Below are 19,147 nucleotides of genomic sequence, written 5' to 3'. Positions count from 1 at the left end.
TAACATATTTCTATGGGATGCAACTGCCTTCGTGGCCGAACGGTTACCATGCTAGACTGACACGCAGAGGTCCCGGGTTCGATTCTAGACAAGAGAAATATTTGTATGGTTTACATTTTATTTCTCTCGTGAGTTTGGATGTAATTTGTGGTTGTTTATGTGTGTCTCCATGGCACCCGCGATTCAGGGTTTCCCTAGTGCGGGGATATGAGTGTGTGCGTTATTGCTATTATTATTGTGTAATTTTGATTGTAATGCTTTGTGTTCCATTTGCAGGGGACACAGTATGCCCGAGCGGCATGTTCCGGTGTCCCGAGGGCCGGTGCATACCCGCGCTCTGGGTCTGCAACTACCAGCGCGACTGCGAGAAGGGCGAGGACGAGTTCCAGTCATGCCGTAAGTGTGCACACTCTTGCGCTAGTTTGCTGCCATCGTTACTTTCTTGATAATCAACGGCCCGTTAAACACACACATTTTGTACGAGTTTTCTACACACATCAAAAAAAGTTTGCGATCAATAGCATAAGCTCCTATAATTCTTTAAATTTAACTTTATCAAGAAAAAATCTATGTTGTATGCTTTCTTTAAATAGGAATACCCTGTTTGAAATTAAAATATAAAACTATTTTTTATTATTTATTTTAAAAAATTGAGCCATTAATCATAATGTAATAGTGATAGAAATTTCATAGAAAGAAAAAGACTGTTTAATTAAACTTAAACAACAATTTATTATTAAAAGGTGTGAATTCAATATAAAACAACTCCTCCCCTGGCTCGAATACATGCGAAGATCCTCCTGGGCATGCTGAGGATCAAGTTATCCAGCATTTCCTGGGGTAACCTATCCCATTCTTCAATAGCGGCTTCCCTGAGCTCTGGAACTGTGTGGGGACGTGACTCACGGTTCCATACTGCTCGTTTAAGAGCATCCCACGCGTGCTCTATTGGGTTTAAGTCGGGCGAGCCGGCAGGCCAGTCTAATCGTGTGATATCGTATTTTTGAAGAGCAGCATTGACTCGTTGAGCTCGATGTGCGGGCGCATTATCATCGACCAGTACAAATTGGTGCCCATGGTTTACTCGGAATGGTCTGACGATATCATCAATAGCAACTACTTTGTACATGTCTGCTGTCATGAAGCCCCGATACGGGATCAAAGGCGTTCTAGCTCCAATCATAATGCCACCCCAAAAGGACACCGATTTTCCGCCTTGCTGAACTGTTCCAGTGGCAGTTCTTTGTCTTTCACGGTCGCCTGGTCTTCTCCAGACACGGACACGTCGGTTATCTGGATGAGTGCTGATTCGGGATTCGTCAACGAAGAGACAGTTTTGCCAAATGTTTTCGTCCTCACCTTCTTCATTTTGCCGAAGTCTAGCCCACTGCAATCTTCGTTGTTGACGGTGCCGGGAATTGAGCGGAGCTCGCCAAGACCTCCGTGCTCGTAATCCAGCCTGGTGCAAGCAATTGCGAACGGTCTGCGTGCTAACTTCAAGCCCAGAGGCGGCCCTGACTTCTGCTTTTATTTTAGTGGCGTTGATTGTTGGATCACGGGCTGCCAGCAATCTAATATAGCGCTTTTGGGCAGCTGTCAAAACAGTTGGGCGACCGCTGCGGGGTCGGTCAGCTAAATTCCCCATTCCGTGATACCTCTGCAACGTAGCCACGACACAGGATTGGGATATAGCAAGTCTGCGTGCTATTACTCTCGTGGTGTATCCTTCTTCCCTCAAAGTTACTATTCTAGCTCGTAAAACCTCTGATAATCCTCTTGGCATTTTTTCAATCACAACTTTCCGCGAAAAATATCTTGAATCGCTTATAATTGACTAAATCAGATTTCTGAATGAGCGTAAGCTAGGACTGAAAGCCTTTTTATATGAAAAAACAATTAAACGGGGTCATTGTTTTATGTTCTAATTTATTTTTAAATAAAAAATCTAAAAAGAAGAAAAAATCATAATATAATCTACAGTAACAAAAAAGATTTCAGTTTTTCGAAGTGATCGCAAACTTTTTTTGATGTGTGTATGTCATAGGGGAGCCCGTGTGGTTCGTCAATATCGTTATCTGGTTTCTATTGGTTAAGTGAAAATAAAAACGCTTAGTTTGATCGATGAGATTGCTGGAAACACCGGGTAGGTCACGCTCCGGCGTGATGCGTTCCGCGAGCGTGTCGGACGGACGGCGACGGGCAACGGGCAACGAGGGACCGTGCGAGAACGTGAGACGTACGGGCTGCTATCACGGCCTCGGCCAGTGCCCGGACATTTCACAGGCGGCGATTCCGCACTACGTGCGGTGGCGGCAGGTGTACACGTGACCGATGCTATAATCGAGCTAAAAAGTTAATAAACAGAGTTGCATGGGGCAAAGTAGTCAGTAATAACCCTTACAAAATGATATTACAAGAGGTAGTAGAAGTTATTGAATCTCAAATGACACAGCAGACGAAGTATGTTTCTAGCGTCATGTTACTTCCTCGTTTGAGTAACTTGAATGTGACGAGAACATCTCTGTATAACTTGACGAGGCGAAAGCAAACTTGTGATTTGCACAAGATTTTGTTGATTCGCCGAAAACCGGCAGCGGAAATATGTGCGTGTAACTAGGCGGGTCTGAGGCGACTGAGGGGTGGCGGCGGGAATCAAACGGAAACTTTCGGCGTTTGTCAACATTAACGCAGACTTCCCGCCACGAGGGACTGCCAGGGACTCGAAATAAGATTATATGTAGCTAACAATAAGTAAGCGAAGCGATCGCGATGTACCCACTTATTTTACAATTTTTGAACTATTTGTATTAATACTAATAGCAACCTTGTTTGCAATTGCCTCACCTGATTGTATAATAAGAGCAAGTGCGGATAAATAGGTAAATAGATACGCTTCCCTTGGAGCGCGGGGGCGCTCTTACCTAAACTAATTTGAAAAAATTGAAGCTCATCAGGTTCAACAGTGCTATATTGATATCTTTGCTAGACGCTGTAGGCACTTACGTATTGTTATACCAGCACCGCGGATTAGTATCTTGATTGTGGAGTATGATTATAAAATATGCTGAACAATTCTGAATTTGAGGCACTCTTGTTCACACTAGCACAAACATAAGTTTTCAGTATTTCCCACAAATAGCTCTTTTTTTAAATGTACGGGCAGTGGTATTGCAGTCGTGACTAGTCGCATGTCTCTTACCACGATGATTTTTTAAATATTTTTCCACCGATACTTCAACAATCACGAAGGTTTATTGAGGAAACTTTGCCATAAGATTTCTCGAATAATATAAATAGGTAAGCCAAGAGGTCAAGAGTTCAGAGGTCAATTCTGTTATTCAACAAGAGGTTATTCCCGTGTCGTCGCTTGTACGCCGCCGCCGTCACTATTCACGCGTACGCACTAAGCCCTTGTGCGCGACTGTTTCAATCACGCAAATTGAATTATATTATGTACACTTGTTATATAAAGTTGAATACTTACAAAGGAACTACCCTCGTGTACATGTTAGCTTATTCGCCTGACTACATAACACTCAAATAAGGGTTAGTGGAAGGTCCGCGCTACTATGTCAACCAGACACGTAGTGTGAGGTACACCTAAGCACGATAGGAAGACACCAGCCGAGGTGAAATAATTTACAGATATACTCTGGCCGATTTTGAGATGAAACGCAGAGTTGTTGACTCGACAATGTTAAGAGTAAGTAAGATATGGTACACCTACTAATGAGCGATTATGACATTACTTAGACTTTATTTTTGCGTTTCACCCACATAAATGTCACTTAAAACCATTAAACGAATGTGCATGAATGGCGCAGAATGCGCATGAATGCTGCTGCTATAGCTGACCGATATCCCGCAACGACAGTTAAGCGCCGCTGCGACAATAGCCGGCAACAGCATATATCTCCCTGCAGTGTTTCACTAGGCAATTTTTGCTGCGGCGAATGTAACCCCGTCATTGCCGCTAAGCCCGGTGGCCCCTCCGCTGAATTATCGCTCGAGTGGCGGTGCTACTCCGCAAAGCTCGTAGATGTATCGATGTGAAGCTATCCTATTGGAATATTTATTCAAGCATTAGCGACGATATCTGAGCGTGTAAATCATTTCATCCGGAATTTAAATATATTAAAACGCGTGCATCTACGACATTTAACAAAGCGTTATTAAGCGTATTAAGAGTTGTAAACATAAACATGCTCTATTTAACGCCTAAAGTGTTGCTTTTGGCACAATTTCATTCGTCGTTTATTAACTTATCCACGTTAACTCTAATTTAAAGATCTGTGAATGAATGAATGAATGAATGAATGAGCCAGTAAACTGTCTGAGACGACGACAAGGGTCCTGACAGAATATCAGCGTCGTGGCAACCGCGCTATTTATGCTAAGCCAGTGCCTTTTCGCAGCTACAGCTTATTAGTTCATAACGCACAGAAATTTGTATTTATCAACTACTTGATTCTATACATATGGTATTGTTTTAGTAAGTCATTACTGTTGTATTAGGTTTTCACTCGACTGTCGCGCCCATAGATACTAAATCTATGGTCGCGCCGATCTTGCACATTCACTTATTTCTTAATACCTATAATATTTTGAATATGGGGAACATGCTAATGTTAAAACGAATTGTTACTTGTGTTTTCTTTAAGGGAAGGTTTCGCCCGCCTATTTAAGAAATACACTGGTTTGGAATGATAAAGTGGAGGGCTGCACTCGTACGATACCTTGTCCCAGTGTAAAGTTCATCGACTCCTCGTTTAGAGGCAGCTTTTGACTTGCCGCATGTATTTTTTAGGTTTGCTGCAGTTGTAACATTATACATGAATATAAGGAATGGCTGCTGAATCACCAGAATACATTTTGTTGTTGCTTGAAAGTGAAGTAGGTTCTTCAATAGAAAATAAAAAAATAAATTATTAAGCTTTCTTGGCATCCACTCAAATCGTACAATCTACGAACGAAATTACTCGACTGGTCTTCAATCGATATGCATGGAATTTGAAACTAGCATAAAAATACAATTCTGCAAGTCGCGACGAAGCCCAAATTGTGAATTTCAATCTGGGACCTAAGATAATTGAGGTCAAAATTCACAACAAAAACATGGTGGTTAAGTTTAGGTATGGGAAAAATATTCAATTGTAAAGTTTTGCGCACGCAAATGTGCAGAACTATGAAAAAGAAAAGAGAAAAGGAAATTTCAAAATATAACAAGACACGTTGTAACATTATGCATGTCGGAATATGACCGAAAGCGCGACGTTGGGTGAAACACCCTTAACCACTGATTTTGTCAGGAATTACTTGATAATTGGCCTGTTCACTTTTCATTGTCAATTCGTTAAGCCGGCGATGAAATAATAACGTAAATAATGTACTGACATTACAATTAATTCGCTTATCCCCACACACATTCACAGCAATTATTTCGAATGCAAAAGATTAATTATGAGGTTAGAACGGATTTTAAATGTCAGGCGGCAAGTTTGCAGAAAGTGGCAGCACTTGTTCGCTTTCCGAGTAACTCACACGAGAAGCCCGTCTAGTCAATTGGGCGCTCGTTTTATGAAGCGATGACCATCTTTTACTCCTTATTTTCATATAGCAACGTAGGATAACCTTTCGTAAACCACATTACATAAACAATTGAACCGATTTCCATTACACTATGTCTGAAGTGATAATTGTCTCCTACATACATACTATAAACACTGTACAGTCAACTTCACGTCAAGTTTGACACTTTGGACTCCGGACCGTTCTTATTGTAAGCGGCATTAAGTTGAATTAAAATCTTAAGTATTAAGCTTACGTTCTCATGTCTCTGTACTTCAAAATAAACGCTAAAACTAAACCCGATTACAACGAAAAATTTACCGAAAGTGTTTACGAAGCCTTTGACTTAGAAATTGTGATGTTTCAAAAATAGTTCTATGTAATCTTTTGTATAATGCCACACATATCGAAATCAATGAAGGCTTAGGCTCCATTTAGGGCATGCGTATATATATTGCTCAAATTACCTTTACTGAGTTTGCTGTAATCGAGTATAAAGTGACAAGAGGCAGCTGTCAGCGTTGAGTGCACCTCCACACTCTCCTGACTGCTTACCTGATTCTATTAGCCGTGGATCAAGCTGGATGGGGAAACACTCGACATGTGACAACACTGAGCCAATTTTTCTCCATGCGTTATTTGGGATGCTGGAGCACAATTTGAAAATTATACAAAGAACACCATGTAATTATTTATGGGAGCCAAGGAATTGCCAACTAAGGTCGCATATTATGCTTTATAGAAGATAAACTTTATACTTATCAGTATACACTAGTAGGTATGTGCGATCGCTTAATTTTTAAAGTGTCACACAGCTGGATCAAATTTAAAATTCAGATCCGTATCTAACTTTTCTACTGTAAATGCAGATCCTCCGCCGCGGTCGAGGACTCTCGCGACTAGGTGCGAAAAATCGCCTTGACATTTGTCACTATGCATTTCTTCTGCATACTTCTATGCTACCAGCTAACAGATAATGAGAATTTATGCTACACTTTTTATTATTCTGCCATTATTTGTACTTTAAACTTATAATTTGTCATCAATTTCAAAACTTGAAATACATACGAAACATCGCATTCACAAATAATAAAAGTAAGAAAGTACACAACCAAACTGGTTGTTAAATTTACCTCCGATCGTAAATAAATACAAAAAGCCTTTAAATCTAAAAGTACTTTCGGCGCTTGAGAAGTAAGTTCCAGCAACTAGAGGAGCACACGGTCACGTGAAGCAAGTTTAGAATCGTAAATGTAAAACTCAACACAGCATAAACGACTCTGAAATGAGACGCCAACAGAAGATGCGAGGTGATCTCTTCACATGTAAACTAGTTTCGCGAGGCAACCGCACGAAAACCCTGTTATTACATATTTGCACTTGCATCATCTGAGGATTGTTCCAGTTATGTCCTTAATTGTAGATAGCGGTCCTCTTTTAGGACATTTCAGTAGGGTAAATAAAATGTAAAAGTTGGAAAGGGTCTGAAAGGAAACACATTCATGGTGGGCAGCATCTAGGGGTTGCAAAAACGGAAGGGTTTCATTTTAGGCCAAGTTATTAGTAAGCCCTTAAACAAACAGACAAGGACCATAGACATGAATAAATTTTAATTTTACGCAAAATTGCACTATTACAAGATAAGAAATTAAAAATTATAATCTCATTACAGAGTACTAAAAACCGACCCAAAAGTTTGTGGAATTACATATATTTGCCAAGTTTTATTAAAATCGGTTACCGGAAAGTGCGCGAAACCGGATTCATCCCCTAGTTTGCCACCCTTAGAGGTGGAATATTTTCTTCAAATAAATAAAATAAAATAAATGGGACCACTGCTGAGGTACCCTTTTTCCAACAAAAAATAATCATCAAAAGCCGGAGTTATCACGTAACATAAGTACATAAAAAAAGATACATACAGTCGAATTCAGAACCTCTTCCTTTTTTCAAGTCGGTTAAAAATAAAATATTATGCTTTACATTCGGTAAAGCTCCAAAATTTTAAAACTTGTTTCCGAAATTATCATTGTCCTCATCATCCATAGGCCAAGTTCAGCCAATGCTGCAATATTAAATTTAAATTATTTAAATTATATCAAATTAATTAATACTAACACTAGATCTTCAGTTATTCTGTTTATAACACTATATGGATTTTTATCTGAAATAAATATATTTGAATTTGAATTTTTGAATTACTTATAACATCATCGGAAATCATAATCCACATGTATCAAAGCTTATCTCCCTCAATTGGTGTATAAATAATGATAAAGTTAATAATACGCTCATTTTAAACACGTGCGCAAAGAACCAAGACCGCTCTATATATATATATATATATATAGTATATATATGTGTCATGAAACAAGAACATTGTGTTGAGAGCATCGAATATATAACCAGAAATAGAGACGACATGTCATTTAATTTGTTTGTAAACTATTCTGCTAAATCAATACGATAATAACTGCGCTCCGATTGGCCAACCCGAATTCGAAACAATTGACGGGTCTCGTCAATTGCTTCACTTCAAATCGACCGCTTTGACTTGAGCTTTGCTATAATGGATGAAACTTAAAAAATTACATCACTATTTCATATTTAATTACCGAAGAAATGTGACTCCGTTTGTTTTGTAATTAGATGTTTTGCTGGTTTTGCCCACACCACTGAACGGAACAGCCCCCCCACAGTTAAAGATATTATTTTTATTACAATAAATACAGAATATTTTTGGATTATACGGAGACGTACACACAGGTCAGTTGTTGGCGCTGTACTATTTCAGCTTTCTAATTTGTGATTTCAGTGCAAACGAGAGTTGATATTTAAAAGTGATATAACGTCCGTAGGCCTAATGAGTTGCCAGGGATGGATGGCCCTTATTTCTATTTCTGTTTATATACTCGATGATTGAGAGTAACAGTTCGATTTATGTGCAGAGGGATTATTACGAATCATTAGTTAATTTTAGTGAAACTGTTAGATTACCGAAGATTTAAGTATTCGTTGTTCAGTGGTGTGTCTTGTAAAACGAAGTTAGCTCGAGATGGACACACACTTGTCGTGGTCCATTTTGCACGGCCGCCGTCGACTTCCCTCGAGAGCCCTCGCCACCGCGTTGATTGATAGCCGCTGATTGCACCCGTTTCTTTGCGTTAATGACCACCAGATTGATTCCAACCCGCGTTTATTTGTGCTTCAAGTGTTTACAAGGGATTTCAGATCGACCTTTGCTCGCTATTGAAAGTGTTTACTCCTGTCCGAAAAGTTTTCGAAAACTCTAGCGAGCGTGATTTAGCAAAAGGTTCATACTGTTGTCCCACTCAATGTTTGACTTTTGCTATCTAATCTTTTGTTAATGCTTTTTTATAAACCACGTAGATTAATAAGGTACCACTGTGTTTTTCGGGTCGTATATCACGATATTATTTTTGTCTGTATTTGTCGTAACAATGACGTATCATTGCATCTCCTTTTGTAACCCAGTCCATCTTTTATTAATAACCTGTTAAATGTGTGTTTTCAGCGCCACCGGAGTGCGAGGCTGGACAGTTGACGTGCGGCCAGTACGTGTGGAACAAAACGTATTGTATCCCGCCGCACTACCGCTGCGACATGCACGTGGACTGCGTCGACGGCACCGACGAAGCGGAGTGCAGTAAGTGTACACCCGGCTTAACTTAAAACCTCCGCATGCAGTTAATGTTGTTCATTGCGAGGACCAGATGTCTAGTTTGACGGAAATGCATCGCATTGATTTTTCTGAACCCTTTCAGTGTGTTCCGTTCAATCGGACTGACGGACGCTCAGGTTCACGCATAAACTCCGCTTTATCAAACGTTTTTCGGTTACACTCGGGACAATTAAATGAGAATACTTGTACGGAAACTTCACATCTATCATAAATACATGCCGCACCCTCGATAATAAAGTGACGAAATTCGAAAAGTAACATTTTTGGGAAACGACACTATAAACAAAAAAAGTTGGACGAAATAAAATATATCGTTTTTTATATCAAATAGAATTTTTGTCATATTTGGGTATCAACCCATGCACATGCCTATACGATACGGTCGCGTACCTACATATTTTGTACTAATTTTATCAGTTTCCTTAAAATTACTTTTCGAATTTCTTCAGTTTATTAAGGTGATATGATGTTCACAACTTCGTAATTAGAAGGATTAAACACTGTGGTTATAAGTGTATCGCAACAGCACACATTCATGTAGGTACAACTTTAAAGACAAAACAATACAATTTTGTTGTCACCTCACTAGCTAGGAAAGGCTTTCTTTCTCATTAGAAATCTGCGCGAATCTTGTCTTTCGATAAGAAAAAGATAATGACACGGTCAATACGCGATTTATCGTAATTACTTATTTATGTAATATAATAGTTTATTTAATCTTATTATTGTTGACATTAAATTTGACAAAACAATGATAACTAATTGTGTTTATTAAATTATTTTAATTCGTCGAAGAACCAAAATAATTTCAATTTTCATTTAATCACACAAAATGAAAGTACCTGCAAGTAAGAATAAAAATTGATGAGGTGTAAATTCAGAACGCATTCGAAGATAAAATTTTTCTTTTAATTAAATAAATTGATGTTTTATTCAAATGTTTACCATTTTCCTCGTTATAGTGAAGTGAAAAGTTGTGTGTTTCGCTCGGCAGAAAAGTTGTTTTGCGTCTCGTGCCTTGAAACCCTCGCCACGCTCAGGAATCTATTTTTTTCAATCTTAGCTTCTTTCGCTTACTCAGGTTATAATGTGCTTGTGCACACGCGTCAAACAACAACTTTGCAATCTTGCATAACAAATAACTACTTTTAGATTAGAAATATTTGACCTAATCTCTTGTAAAATTTTAGTATATATGTTGACGAAGCCTAGTGCTGAACCTTAGGTTGTAAATTGACTATTTCACATGTAATTTGTTAAGTTATGAAATGGATAAATTAATTGTATTTAATAATGAAGATAACGATTTTGTAGAAATATCGCAATAAGTTCAGTGAGTACAGATCAGCAAATGTATTTATTTATCTATCAGTAAGTTAAAGTATAGTAAGGAGTGATAGACGGTAAGCCGTAAGCGCGTTGAACCATTGAACACCGCCACCGCCGAAGCAGAGCGCATTAAAAGTTTTGACTGGTTCTCGTCAATATGCTAACCCATATCCCCGACCTTCTTATATCAACTTGTGTGTATTGACGATGAGTGGTATAATGTGGTGTATATTGTAGCGGGTAGTAATTGCATAAACCATTTTGGGTTTCGTAAGTCGAGCCCTACAATAGATAGAGCACTACAAACTAAATTTACAAATAGGAGAAAGTACTTTAACAATAAATCCATGTAAAATCGCAAATCAGAGCCATTCTAAATGAAATCACTAAAGTTATTGATGTCGCCTCAGGGATCGTTCTCGAGTCAAACCCTCGTTTGTAGCAGATGCATGTGATGGCCGCTTAAGGGAATCCTCCGACTGGCATTATAAGATTCGAGGGCTTCTGCCGACGGATCAGTGGTTTTAATCAAATGAGAGAATGAAATCGATATAAAATAAGGCAAGGAGCAATAAAATCATGCTGCTGTAGGAAAGTTACTACTAGTTATCTATCTACCTTTGAAATCGGGCTTTCGCCGTTGACAATAGATGACATAAAACACACCGAACACCTGCCGATGGCATACTCTTTGCGTCTACTTTCCGTTGTACTCATTACCGCTTTTAAAGTCTCTCCACCAAAATACTGCCTATTTCTTTTAAAAGAGGACTCGCTGCAACTCACCAGCTCCATTCGACCTCCCATGCCTCTCGACGATGCCGCTGCGCGGCCGAGAAGCCGGTGAGCCCCTTGAAAATGGAGCTCTAAATAAATTGGTGGGTAATGTGGAAAGTTCTAACAAGTGGGCAAGTTTTAATGGTGTGGAAATTGCGTTTTTGTTTGTCGCTCGTATCGGCGCGGCGATGTGCTGTTTCCACGTAAATCCGTTGTAGACGCGGCGCGGACGCGGTAGAGATTGCACTTTTATTTTTGCTCTAACTTTTAAAGAATATGTTCTATTGATGTGAAAAAGTTTCTCTGTTTTGTTTATTTTCGTAATCTATGTGTATGAAAGTTCACGAGAGCTTATAATAGCTTCAGTAGGGCTAGCACGACAGGGCGCGACTTGCGCGAGAGCGACATAAAGCGCGAGATACTGCTATTCTCGCACGGAGTATGTCGCGCTTTATGTCGCTCTCGCGCTAGTCGCGCCCTGTCGTGCTAGCCCTACATATATGACTTTTTGATGATATTTATCTAACAGTGGGTTTATCGTATCAGAATGTAAACTAAGTTCAATTACCTATACATGCGGGAATTGTGGTAAATGAAAACTCCTGTAAACATAACCGGAATAAACTCATTACTCATGGGAATCGAAATATAAGCCAAATCATTTCCGCTGGAAACAAGACAGAACGAAGACATGGACGCGCAACAATTCATCCGAATGTTACGTTTATTTCCTTCTCGGTTGACTTATTTCACCTGTGGCGCGACGCGAACTTTCGCCGATAAAACCTTCTTACATCTGCATTTTCCTGGGAAACCGCCGTCGCCAAGAATAACCGTCCAACTTGGGCACTCAAACTTCCCGCACGTGAAAACTTTTAATAGACCGCAATTATTGTATTCTTACTCAAGTTTGCGGTATTAGCAGAGGAAATACATTATATGTCATGACGTCACGAAAGAAACACATAGACGTCACTTTCGTGACAATTAGACATTACTTCTTAATTTTTATTTATGTAATCAGGTAACAAACAACAAGTCATATAATTTGTATTATACTCCTTCGCCCTGACGCGCCATAATTTAGCGAGCACCGAATCAACCATATTAACCAACGAACTAAACGAGGTGGGCCGAGATACGCTCCTTAGATGAGCTTGTTGAAATTTTCAGAGCATTTCACAAGCGCTTGTTAAAATATGGTTATTGCTCCAATTAACTCCGACGTCTTTGTTCATTTAGAAACACGATATCGTAAGCATTTCAATACAATGCTCAATACAGATAAAACCAAGCAAATTGATGGTGTATATTTCGTCGCATACAAATTATCACTGTAGGTTACTGAATCGGTCGCAATATTGCTCGTTACTTGAGCACGTACATAGACGGATCGTTCACCGCAACCTAATCCTTTGACACAAAACTACACAAAGCATGCCTGGCACTATATCGGAGGTGAGGCGGACGATTCCGCCGAATTGACTCAATTTTGCGGCCACTGATCTTTCACAACAACCACTCTATTCAGATCTCTAAGTCTGTGAAATGAAACCTAAACCTCCCGTACTAAATAGTGAATGAGGGCATTCCCATTTCATCTAAAGTTTCTATGAGTGAGAAGAAAAACTGACTTATTAGTACTTACATCTTTAGATATTTTTAAATTAAATTTGTTTTTAATCTTCTCCGAAAAGGTGCTAGAAAAAAGCATGCATTAAACCTGGCTCTTAAAACGGAATATGTAATACCTAAAATATGCACCTGTGCTACGCATGCAAATTACTCTTTGATTTTTGTACTACTTGGAGGACATCAAAATTAAAGAAATAGTCGACAGAGCAAGTTCTTATTTTGATTGTACCTACTTAACTATTAGGTATATAAAGCGAGCAAGCATTGTGGCACGCCGTATTAATGTATTAATAAAGGTTAGTTTGCAAATCAGCCGAGTCGGCGCCAGCGGGTGTTTCCGGGTCAGCGGACCTCAGACGACTGCCCTACTAGAGTTATTCATTGATAACTGTCCCTTCGTTAGACCCTTACGAACAATAGCATGTTTATTCGTTACCAAGTCGTGATGAATCTGTTAATTTGGGTTATTTCCCAGAAACGCTTTATGGACAACATTTTCGTTGCAGCTAGTTGTTATTCTATTTAGTTCTCGTCATCAGTTTGTCAACATAGCTGCGGTGCAAATATTTTATTTCTTTTTCCGAAAATAAAGTTACCAGATTTTTCATATATTATCTGTAGTCACAAGGCAGCGGAACTTAAAACCTGGAACGAGCGCTAGCCTAACGGGGCCACGAGCTCAGGCAGTATCCGACCCCGCCGGGGGTTAGCAAAACGTCGTGGCAGTTCATTTTTCTTTGATCAAGTTCGTGTTACGCTGGGAAATTTAAAAAAGACCTTTTCTTAACATACTCGAAGTGCAGTACAAAGCGGTGGTAGGTTAACTTCCGGCTTTCGTATGAAGCGTCCTTGAGGTTCAAAGGCTCCGTCCGTGGCCGCCGTTGTGCAAATCGCATTATCTTCGGCGCACGGGCCTGCACCGCGCCTCGCGCCTCTGCCGCCCACATTGTGTAGAAAAACATCACCCTCCGGCGTTCACAAGCGTCCTGTTATGAGTGTTTGCAAACCGCATAATTCCTTTGTGCTTTATCTTCTGCAACGAATAAGTTTTCATAAAACTGCTTGTGTTGTCTCGCGTCTAGGCACAACATCATAGGGTCTATGATGAAACATAATTATTTCTTTGTATTAACTTCTATTCAGTTTAAATTTAATTGATATGGTCAGTATTCGAGGTATTTCCTGCTTGCGTGCTTATGTGAAGATTAACATGGGATAGTCAATTAAAATCGAACTAAGATATGCACTAATGATCTATGACGGTTGTCAGTAGATCACAACGACAAAAGCCATAGCTTCCAATGAGAATCCATGGTTCATGGAAGGAAGGGACGTATGGAGTTCAATCACGACTTCCCGAGTTGCCAGTGTTCTTCTGCGGATAGGGCGCGTCGGTTCCATGAACTATCTCGTCTAATCTGCGCTAATCACTGTTAATCTATTATGAGTAGAATAATTCTGATTTATAATGTTTTTTTTTGCTGTCTGTTTCTCACAAAATATTATGTTTTATATAGTGTAGACATATCCACGTTAGTCCGGTTAGTTCGCTATCGTTTGTGTTCTTATGTCAAACGGGACGTCGCGTATTTGGTTTGCGTGTATTGTGTCACTAGTGTAGCCTGTGTAGTTCAGTGGAGTGCAGCGACGTTCAAAACGACGCCTTATTAGTATTGGCACATGATGCGATGTTACGTTATGGTATGTTGTGCAAATGAAGTTATTAATCGTGGTAAGGTCCTGTACTGAGAAACGTTCCTTAGTCGGCGTGCTTCACTATATATACATTGATGTAAGGATTGAATTTTGTCTGTTCTAAGCAAGGTATGAAGGGATAGTACTAGTTAAGTAGGATTGCTTGACACGCGGAAGTTCAATTTCCTACCGCTTAGCTGTTCTGTTTCGGTAATTAAATATTAAATATGTAATTTTGCAATTTTCGTCCATTATAGCTAAACTCAAGTTAACTGGTCGATTTGAAGTAAAACAGTTGAAGACACAATTGTCGACACCCGTCAATTATTTCGAACTCGGGCTAGCCAATCGGAGCGCAGTTGTCACAGTAATGATATGGCAGAACAGTTTTCAAGCAAATTAAATGACATTGTGTCATTTCTGGTTATATACTCGATGGTGTTAGCATTTGTAAAATGGCACGATATTTTTGTATTTCTTATATTTAGGGGCGTTTCCTTTTACGTATTCGGATTAGTTATCAGCTACTCGTTTGCCTCTTTAAATATTTATCACGTTCAACCTGATACCCTGTATATGAAGCTGTAGTTATTTGCTGATTATGGGCTTCTTACTTATAAACAAGCCTGCCTATTCCCCAATAGACTCATGGCGATGATTTTCTTATAAAGCTACAGGTACAATGTATCTGCGTTAGTGTAATAGGGATATTTTGTTTTAGCGTACCGCAAATGCCAGCCAGATGACTTCAAGTGCGGCGTAGAGGGCGCGGGACCCGGCAAGGTCTCCTCACAGGGACCGTGTATACCAAAGGAAAAAAGATGTGACGGGTAAGTTGCCGATGTTTTCTTATGTAAATTTAATTTGAATATGGAAATCTTAATTTCACGTATCACTCGATACTGACAAGTATTTCAAACCGCCCTTCATAATTAGTATTTTTCATTTCTCGTGGTTTATCGTGGATCTTTTTCGAAATAGTATAATAATAATAATAATAATACATTATGTAGTGTTCATATTACAGAAAAAAATGTGTGTTTAGGTATCTAGACTGTAGGACGGGCAAGGACGAGCAGAACTGCCCGGGCGAGTCGTTGGCGTGCCGGCTGGACCAGTTCCGCTGCGCGTCGGGCGACAAGTGCGTCGACACCTCCGCCAAGTGCGACCACCGCGACGACTGTGGTGACAACTCTGACGAAGCAAATTGCAGTCAGTATTTGCTGCTCGCATTGTAATAAGATAGTGGAGCTTTACATTCAAGAAAATCTTTTATACCGAGTATTCGAACCAGGTGGTAATTGTAAAATTAAGCTTTAACCACTATCTACTTGTCGAAGTATCTAAGTAGTTCCGAGCCTGGTTAGGTTTTCGTAGGTGCTTAACAATGTGTAAAATAGCCCTAGACACGGAGACTTTTAAAAGCGATACAAATGCGAGCTATTTAAAGGTGGTTGCATCGATGCAAACGCGTCAGTCCCTTACGTCGAATTATTAAAAACATGCGTCTATATCGATGCAAACGAGTCGTTGAATCGATGCAGATACGCGTGTGCATCGCAACAAAATGGCGCAGACGGGAGACTCCAATGCCATAATAAATGTACGCTTGTTATAGGTTTATGTTAGGATTTGAAAATTAAATTTTACCACTACATTTCTTAGGAAATGAAACTATTTTTCCGGATTTAAATCGCGTATATTTGTTTTTTCAAACAAACCGTGAAACCGTGAAAACCGAGTCAACCGTGACCATGGGACCTGTAAAGGGCCCGAAACGTCGGTTTGTTTGAAAAAACAAATATACGCGATTTAAATCCGGAAAAATAGTTTTATTTCCTATGTGTAACAATCGCGAAAACCTAAGAACTCGACACTACATTTCTTCTTCTTCTTCTTGTCTACTGTTGCGAGCGGCGCAGGTACTTAAATGTTTCATGTTTTAGATATAAAAAGTATATAAACCATAAACTGTGCTAAACAATTCTTTATGTCCCAACGCCACATACCATTACTTTTCCAATTGAAAGTTAATTTAATTTCAAAGGCATTGCGGAAATAGTAAGTATAGAATCACAAAATAACTAAAAATTTCTATGAAGTTAAGAATTTTTTTACAAATGAGAGTAATAAGAAGTTCTTGAAATGTTGAATATGAATTAGTACATTATTGCAGAGGCCGGGAAGCTCTTAGGCTTGCTTTACGTTAATACGAGTCAAGCAATCCCCGTTCCGCCGAGGACTGTATAGAGCTTTTCTCAAACAATGCGAGGAAATAATAATAGACAAAAGAAAGGAACATATGTAATAGAAAAAGTAAAAATTATTATTATAATATTAAAAGTAATATTTGACATGTTAGGGCTATTGTTAGAAGAAAAAGTTATTTACCGCCTTTTTCTTTTAAAAAAAAAAGTAAGCGGTATAGATAGGTATTTTGATTCTCGCAATTACGAGCATTGGGCAGTTGGCTGCATGAGATTTTCTTTTGTCTGTTTGCAAAATTTATTGTTAGTAAATAGATTTCGAACGAAATTGCGAACAGTAATTTTTTCATGCCTTCCTACTTACTTTGCAGGCCTTGGTCGGGAAGAAGTCGCTCGGTCCATAAATGACAAACTTGCCGTATTCGTTTTTGAAAGTTTCAACTTCAATCGATCTCATCGCGCTGTGTGTGACTGACTGAGCACATATTTCAAAACTTTGCATCGCGACTGAATCGCTACTGCATTGCTGCAGACGCGTTTCTAAAAGTAGCTGTGTGTTAGGTTTTCTAATTTTGTTATGTATCAAATTATTACATACGAGTACATTAAGGCAAGACAGGCGTCTTCCGGCGATGATAGACCAATGGCTAAGATCGTCATAACTTTTTACTTGTATGTTAGATTTCCCTCCGTGCCACATCGGTCAGTTCACGTGCAGCAACTACCTGTGCATCCCGGCTACGTACCACTGCGACGGGTATAAAGATTGCACAGACGGGTCGGACGAGGCTAACTGCACGGCCATCGCCTGTCCCGACAACAAGTACCTGTGCCCTAAAGGCGGCCCCGGAGGAACCCACAAGTGCATAGCCAGGTCGCAGCTCTGCGACGGCAAAAAAGACTGTGAGGATAATGCTGACGAGGAGGCAGCTTGCTGTAAGTCCTTTAAAATGTTGATGGTTAACCAATTTTGTAAATTCTTATGCAAATATCTATTTCATGTGCTTGAATTACTATGTATCTTTTTATAACGATAAAGTGAAAATAAGTGACATGGTACTTCGAATTAGGTAATTAGATTATTTTTACCCAATTTCAGATAAATTTATGAGAAACTGTGAGTGTAATTGTATTTTGTTTTTGTTACACAATTATTAGGTCTTGAGTAATTTGATTTTCATTCAGTTGTTTCCATTGCTTTAAGAAAGACCTGTAATAGTAGGTAAATGTAGAGATAACGTTCGCGTACAATAAACTTTGCGCGACGGCGGCCTAGTCAGCCAGCACGCAAACGCGTCCACAATGCACTTTTAGAGAAGCAATAACTATGACTACTGTTGCAACACTTGCAGCGACGGCGTCGTGTCCGGCGCTGGAGTGCGAGTACAAGTGCGTGGCGTCGCCCAGCGGCGGCGCGTGCGCCTGCGCCGCGGGGCTGGCGCTGGCCGCGGACAACCGCTCCTGCACCGACCGCGACGAGTGCAAGGACTGGGGCTACTGCCACCAGCTGTGCGTCAACACGCCCGGGTGTCAGTACTCGCTCGCTAGCTTCGCCCCCCGAAGCGGGCCGGGGCTCGCGGTCTGACCGGCTGTGTCCCGCAGCGTACAAGTGCGCGTGCGCGCCGGGCTACGCGCTGGTGGACGGCAAGCGCTGCGCGGCGGGCGCGGAGGCGGCGCCGCAGCTGCTGCTGGCGCACGAGCGCGCCGTGCTGCGCATGGACCTGCACGGCCGCGCGCCCGCGCCGCTGGCCAACGCCACGCAGGCCGCGGGGCTCGACTTCCACTACAAGAAGAACCTGCTCTTCTGGTCCGATCTCAAGACCAGGAAGGTCGGTGGCCCTGTTCGTCTCCATGCCTTCCGTACCGCTCGGCACTAGACGGACAGCTGACCGCGGAGCCCTCGTGTTCCAGATTCACTCCCAGCAGCTGAGCGTGCCCGCCGGGCTGCCGAGCTACACGAGCAACGACATTTCGATCGCGGGCTCGTGGGCGCCGGTGGCGCTGGCCGTGGACTGGGTGGGCGACAAGCTGTACGTGGCGGACGCCGTGGGGCAGAAGATCGACGTGTTCGAGCTGGACGGCCGTTGGCACGCCGTCGTGCTCGGCTCCAACCTCACCAACCCTGCAGACCTCGCGCTCGATCCCACCCTCGGCCTCATGTTCGTCGCCGACAGCAGCCAAGTGAGCCAAAGTTCCGTCGGTGTCGAATGTTCGTTTGGAAAGGACACGATAT

General features: G+C 40.8%; 1 protein-coding gene across 4 annotated transcripts in view; it reads left to right on the top strand.

Moving 5' to 3' along the window:
- The window catches only part of LOC113236185 (low-density lipoprotein receptor-related protein 2), a 234,914-nt gene that overhangs the window by 200,658 nt on the left and 15,109 nt on the right, over positions 1-19,147 (top strand). For all 4 annotated transcript variants that reach the window (XM_026472197.1, XM_026472198.1, XM_026472196.1 and 1 more), the window contains 8 exons: positions 277-396; positions 9,104-9,235; positions 15,429-15,537; positions 15,753-15,919; positions 17,596-17,850; positions 18,267-18,443; positions 18,517-18,743; positions 18,826-19,095. In XM_026472197.1, the coding sequence (XP_026327982.1) occupies positions 277-396; positions 9,104-9,235; positions 15,429-15,537; positions 15,753-15,919; positions 17,596-17,850; positions 18,267-18,443; positions 18,517-18,743; positions 18,826-19,095 (1,457 nt within the window). The remainder of the gene's footprint in view (positions 1-276; positions 397-9,103; positions 9,236-15,428; positions 15,538-15,752; positions 15,920-17,595; positions 17,851-18,266; positions 18,444-18,516; positions 18,744-18,825; positions 19,096-19,147) is intronic.

The sequence above is a fragment of the Hyposmocoma kahamanoa genome, unplaced genomic scaffold (assembly GCF_003589595.1).
Source record: "Hyposmocoma kahamanoa isolate Upper Pololo Valley unplaced genomic scaffold, ASM358959v1 89, whole genome shotgun sequence".
NCBI lineage: Eukaryota > Metazoa > Arthropoda > Insecta > Lepidoptera > Cosmopterigidae > Hyposmocoma > Hyposmocoma kahamanoa.
This window is presented reverse-complemented; position numbering and strand designations above follow the sequence as displayed.